This window comes from Nymphaea colorata, chromosome 1, assembly GCF_008831285.2.
Source record: "Nymphaea colorata isolate Beijing-Zhang1983 chromosome 1, ASM883128v2, whole genome shotgun sequence".
Lineage (NCBI taxonomy): Eukaryota > Viridiplantae > Streptophyta > Magnoliopsida > Nymphaeales > Nymphaeaceae > Nymphaea > Nymphaea colorata.
Genome location: NC_045138.2, coordinates 13765135 through 13770955, shown reverse-complemented (window position 1 = coordinate 13770955; position 5821 = coordinate 13765135). Strand labels below are relative to the sequence as shown.

The following is a 5821-nucleotide window of genomic DNA, read 5'->3' as shown; positions in this document are numbered from 1 at the left end:
AAATATCTCAAAGATCAGACAGACAAAGAAGCAAATAAAAAAAACAAACAGATGAGGGCGACTCGCAGCAACGGCGCGGGCGTTCGGAAAGTACCAAAACGGGTTCTCTCCTCGCACGACGGACGATCGTCGTCAGCTTCCTCCCGCCGGCCGATACGCCGTCGGATCCGCCTTCTTCTGCACCGTCCCAGGCGGAGAGATACATACGTTAGATCCCACAATCCTTTGGGGGGTTTTTCCAATATTTAACTGCCCGCTTTTAACAGGGGTTCATTCAGGAGTTGAGGGTCGGTTACCTTCCTTTTTCACCTTCCAAAAAGATCGACATTAAGAATCATGATTCATTAAATTAAAGTTTTTATGTCAGACTTAGGGGTCAAAAAAAGAGAAGGAAGATCTTGAGAGGAAGAAAGGTCGGATGGATTTAAAATTCCAAGGATGAACGAGTAGAGGCAATTACCATCAGAGGGATCGCGAGGACAATACATTTGATCACGCACCTCGACAAGGGGTCCCCTCCCCGCCTAAGTTTTCACATTGACCTGGACATCGTGGGGCCGGCGCAGGACGAAGAAGAGACCTGCACGAACAGCACGTGCTGGGATCGCCAAGTAGACGGCCCAATTGCGTGCAATCGAGCCAGTTACATCCACTGAATCTTGTGGGCGACAATCTAAAAGGAGAAGAAAAAGGGAACTTGATTGGAAGACTTTAAAACTCCAAGGCAACCCCACATCCCCTAAGCTGCCAAACCTCTCAATTCCCGAATAGAAGAAAAATCTCTTTATAAACGCCCCACCGTCCCCCCTTGTCACCCTACATCCTTTGAGCAAATGTTTATTGGAGGAGCCACAAGAAACGCAGGTTCAGAGAAAGAGGGATGGAAGCCTCCGGCTGCTGCAGTGCTGTCTCGCTCTTTAGCCTGTCGTCGGCGCTTCTACCACTGATGGCGCTGCTGCTCGTCCTGGTGCTGCTGTACTGCGCGCTGAAGCCGTGCTGCGACTGCCCCGTGTGCAGCGCCTATCTCACCGGACAATGGAACGGCGAGTTCCACAACCTGGCCGACTGGTACGCGGCGCTGCTGGAGAAGTCGCCGACCCACACCATTCACAACCACCTGCTGGGCAACATCATCACGGCCAACCCGAAGAACGTGGAGCACATGCTGGTGACGCGCTTCGACAACTACCCCAAGGGCAAGGCCTTCTCCGCCATCCTCCACGACCTGCTCGGCCGAGGCATCTTCAACGTCGACGGCGAGCTGTGGCGCTCCCAGCGCAAGATGGCCAGCTTCGAGCTGGGCAGCGCCAACGTTCGGGGCTTCGTCTTTGGGCTCGTGTCGGACGAGATTCGGCAGCGGTTGGTGCCGGTGATGGAGGCCGCGGAGAGGTCGGGCGCCGGGCTAGACCTTCAAGACGTGCTTCGTCGGTTCTCCTTCGACTGCATCTGCAAGGCCTCCTTCGGCGTCGACCCGCGGTGCCTGGAGCTCTCGCTGCCTTTGAGCGAGTTCGCCCACGCCTTCGACTCGGCTTCGCAGATGTCGGCTCGACGGGCGACCACCTGGACGCCCTATGTCTGGAAGGCCAAGCGGTTGCTGCGCGTCGGCTCGGAGCGCGAGCTCAGGGACGCGGTCCGTAAGACGCACGCCCTCGCCGAGGAGGTCATCCGAAGGCGCCGCGCCTCCGTCGGCTCTTCCAAGCACCGAGACCTCCTTTCCAGGTTCATGGGCTCCACTAAAGATGATCGCCTCCTCCGCGACATCGTCGTCAGCTTCCTCCTCGCCGGTCGGGACACCGTCGCCGCCGCCCTTACCGCCTTTTTCTGGCTCGTTTCCTGCCATCCCCACGTCGAAAATTCCATTCTTGACGAGATATGCAGAGTGGCTTCTCCGCTGGGAGAATTTACCAAAGAAACGCTCGCTGATGCTAGCGAGATCACTCTGGAGCACAAGCAGCTGAAGGATCTGCACTACCTCCAGGCGGCGATTTCCGAGAGCATGAGGCTGTACCCGCCGGTGCAATTCGACTCCAAATACGCCGCCCAGGACGACGTGCTGCCGGACGGAACCGTCGTGAAGAAGGGAACCCGAGTGACCTACCACCCCTACGCCATGGGGAGGATGGAGTCCATATGGGGGCCTGACTGCCGGAAATTCCAACCGGAGAAATGGCTCAAGAACGGCGTGTTCGTCCCCGACAACCCTTTTAAGTACCCCGTCTTCCAGGCGGGCTCTAGGGTCTGTTTGGGAAAGGAAATCGCCTTCATGCAGATGAAGAGCGTCGCCGTGACAATTCTCTGGCGCTTCACCATAGAAACCAAGCCATGCTGCCGGCAGTTGAAGTTCTCCCCTGGCCTCACCGCCAATATCAGCGGCGGCCTGCCCGTCATCGTCAAGCCGCGGACGTGGGGACGTGAGCCGACGCACAAGAAGGATTGATCATCAGTCCTGCAGTCTTTCGCTTAGGAGCCGTCAATCAATATTTGTAAAAATGGTGAAATCCTACTCCATTCATTCTCCATCAATGCTTCCTGTAGAGCGTTCTTGTGATTGTGTTAAAGGGAAAGAAATTTAAGATACGACTTGCAGATGGGAAGGGCATCCGTACTTTGTTGTGGGGGTATGACTGAATAATGTCATCTGGCGGTAGCGAAGTGTGAAGATGCCTCTTTGTACGTAAAATTGTTCATTGACTGCTATTGGGTTCCCTTCTTCTGTCTCAAAAAGAAAATTGCCCACGAGGGAGATATAAGATTGTGCTTTCCCCATTATTATCTTTGTTCCATTTCAGCAAGGAACAGCATCCTTCCTCACGGAAAATTCTTGCTACAATTTTTGTTGGTTTTGAACAATGATCTTTACGTGGTTGAGAAAAAAAACTGGGGTCATTTTCTTTATTTAGTAATTGGGAAAAGATAAAAGGTTGAGATTGTTTCTTATCCATCTAAATCTAAGTGTTCTAACACCACCAATTTGTCCTTCCCTCTCTTTGTCTTTGCCCATTCTCGCTTTTCGTCCTTCCATCTCTCGGTGTGTCTCTCTTTCTTGGTTGTTTACAGCATATCAACCACTATGGATTTCAAGGAATAATGTTACAGATTGGATTTGCAAATGTTGATGTGGAACATACTATTTGACGTTTTAGTTTTGTGTTATCTAGTGTGTTCATAAACACTAATTTAATAGAAATCATGCTTTAGTTAAGTCATTTTATTAAAACAATTTATCTTTGTACTATTAAAATTTTGATGTTATAAGAGATGTTCATCTTTTTCTTGTTAAAAAGCATTATTTACATAAGGAAACAACTAACTTAATATATGTTTCTCTTAAGATCATATCCATAACGTTAGACGACAAAAAAAAATTAATTAATTAATTTTAATCGGTTTTGTATTTTGTTTTTTACTCAAGTGGTTTGGTTTTTACCAATTTTCTTATATATATATATTCTAAATCTCCTAACCATCTGAAGCTCCACCCAATTACAGCCACTTAATGCATTGCATTGACCTTATATGCAATGCATCGAGAGGATGGAAGATCAGCCTGGGAGAGGATGGAAGATTTTTCTTTCCAATCCTGGATCGAGAAATGCAAGGATCCTATATACATATATGTGAGGAAATGAATGCGACTTAAACCATTTAGATTAAATTAAGCATATCCTGAACAGATTAATCCTTGCCTGTCTCTGAATAGTAATATTTATTGTCAAATCGAACTTAGGCCCTTGCAGGAAACTTTTGAGAATTAATTTTGCAGGTTGGCAAGGGCCGGCCCAGCATAATATATGCAAATCATGCTTCATGCTCCAACAGTTGTGGAATTTTGGCTGATTTCGAAAGAAAGCCACTTTATTGCTGGTGGAGAATTGCTATTATGTTGATATGATGCCGCATTCTATTCTCTGTCTCATCATGGCATTAAAATATCGCGCTTTGGGAGCTCATTGTAAAACCCTAAATACCAAATGTGTACGTTTCACAAGCTAAACTACCTGCTTATACGCCAGAAGCTCCTGCATCTCCTTCGCTCATGCATATAAACATATCATATTAAACTCATATTGCATATGCAAACAATTAAATCTTTGTCACCACTTTGAGAATGCAGATATCCATTTAACACCGACACATATATGTATTTTTTAACTCCTAGACAAAAATTTCAACTTCCTTGATGTGAATTGATGTCAAAATAAGTGGGCATAAGGGTGGGGACCAAGTTGTCCAAAATCCTTCCAGGCGGCCTACCAAAGAAGGGAAGTTGGCTATGGCGCTTGGCTTCTCCTTCTTTCGCTCTCGCCGCCGACCAAACGCCGTGCATGTGGGCTGGACCACGATTGTTGAGGAAAGGGATATTAAAATGCAGAATTTACGTTGGAGCTGAACCATCGTTCATGGGAAGAGCAACCCGCACGTTTCAATCGCGGTCGACAGCCAAAAGCATGCAGCAGTTTGTGATAGATGCATAGCAAGGTGGAAGGGGAGACCAGTTAATGCGGGCGCACATGGAGATGAGACGTCGTCCTCAGTCTCCTGCAATTTCTCTTTCTTTTTACCTTTCCTTTTAATCCGAGAACGTAAATGCAACTTCACTCCAGCACACCTTGCCTTCTGTAACGCACCCAAAAGTTTTATCGAGTTAACTCCCTTTACCTTGACAAGGCGTTCAAGCTTGAACGTCTGAGGAGAGAAAATGAAAGTAAAACGTGAACTTTGCCCTTTTTTGTTTCGTTGGGTCATTCCTAAGAGGCGCACAGTTTGCTTGCCCAATTGGTTACTCACAGATCTGAGGGACGAAATTAATGTCCAACTTTTACAGCCAAAGATCTAATAAAGGGGAGGATAACGCAATCAGTTTTACATTCTATTTTGATCCGGATCTTAATGTTAAGGATTCTATTTACTAAGCAAATTAATAATGCCAACATAAAAGTTCCTTCCTTCCTCAATCTCTTTCTCTCTTTCTCTAGAGAACATGAGATTAAAGATTGTATTTTGTAAACAAATTAATGCCAACATAAATACACATTCCTCAATTTTTTCTCTCTTTCTCTAGAATACATGGAAGGAGATAGAGAGAGATTAAAGATTGTATTTCCTAAACAAATTAATGCCAATATAAATACACCTTCCTCAATCTCTTTCTCTTTTTCCCTAAAAAACATGGAAGGGGAGAGAGAGAGAGAGAGATTAAAGACTGTATTTTATAAACAAATTAATGCTAATATAAATACACCTTCCTCAATCTCTTTCTCTCTTTCTCTATAAAACATGGAAGGGGAGAGAGAGAGAGTAGGAGAGATTAAAGATTTTATTTTGTAAACAATTTAAAGCCAATATAAATACACCTTCCTCAATAACTTTTTCTCTTTATCTACAAAACATGGGAGGGGAGAGAAAGATTAAAGATTGTATTTTGTAATCAAATTAATCCCAACATAAATACCCCTTCCGCAATCTTTCTCGGGAAGACATAGAGAGAGAATTATATTAGCTAGCATTCTCTACAAAGTCGTTAATCCTTGACCTTCGGATAATTCAATAATTTATGATATTCATTGTCAGCATTTCCTCCTGAAAGGCTTTGACAGTTACATCCTACCTTATATAATCAAGCAGCGGAACACAATTTTTGTCAGCAAAACGCTGTGGACAATGCACAGGGACCCTCTTGCCACTCCCATCATTTAACCAGTCAGGTCAGTGCAAATGGGGCCACTTGAGTAAGTAGGTACTTCTATATTTAATGGGTCTATTAGGATATATATACAAGGCACAGTATGCGACAAAGGGATATGTACAAGTTGAATCTACA

General features: G+C 45.5%; 1 protein-coding gene across 1 annotated transcript; it reads left to right on the top strand.

Moving 5' to 3' along the window:
• On the top strand, window positions 1–2801 carry LOC116264017 (cytochrome P450 94C1-like). The gene has a single exon (XM_031643907.1). The coding sequence runs from the start codon at window positions 881–883 to the stop codon at window positions 2435–2437; it is 1557 nt and encodes a 518-aa protein (XP_031499767.1). The 5' UTR covers window positions 1–880; the 3' UTR covers window positions 2438–2801.
• Window positions 2802–5821: the final 3020 nt, after the last annotated feature.

What these genes read in the sequence shown, in the direction of transcription:
- LOC116264017 (XM_031643907.1), top strand. Translation starts at nt 881, where the DNA reads ATGGAAGCCTCCGGCTGCTGCAGTGCTGTCTCGCTCTTTAGCCTGTCG.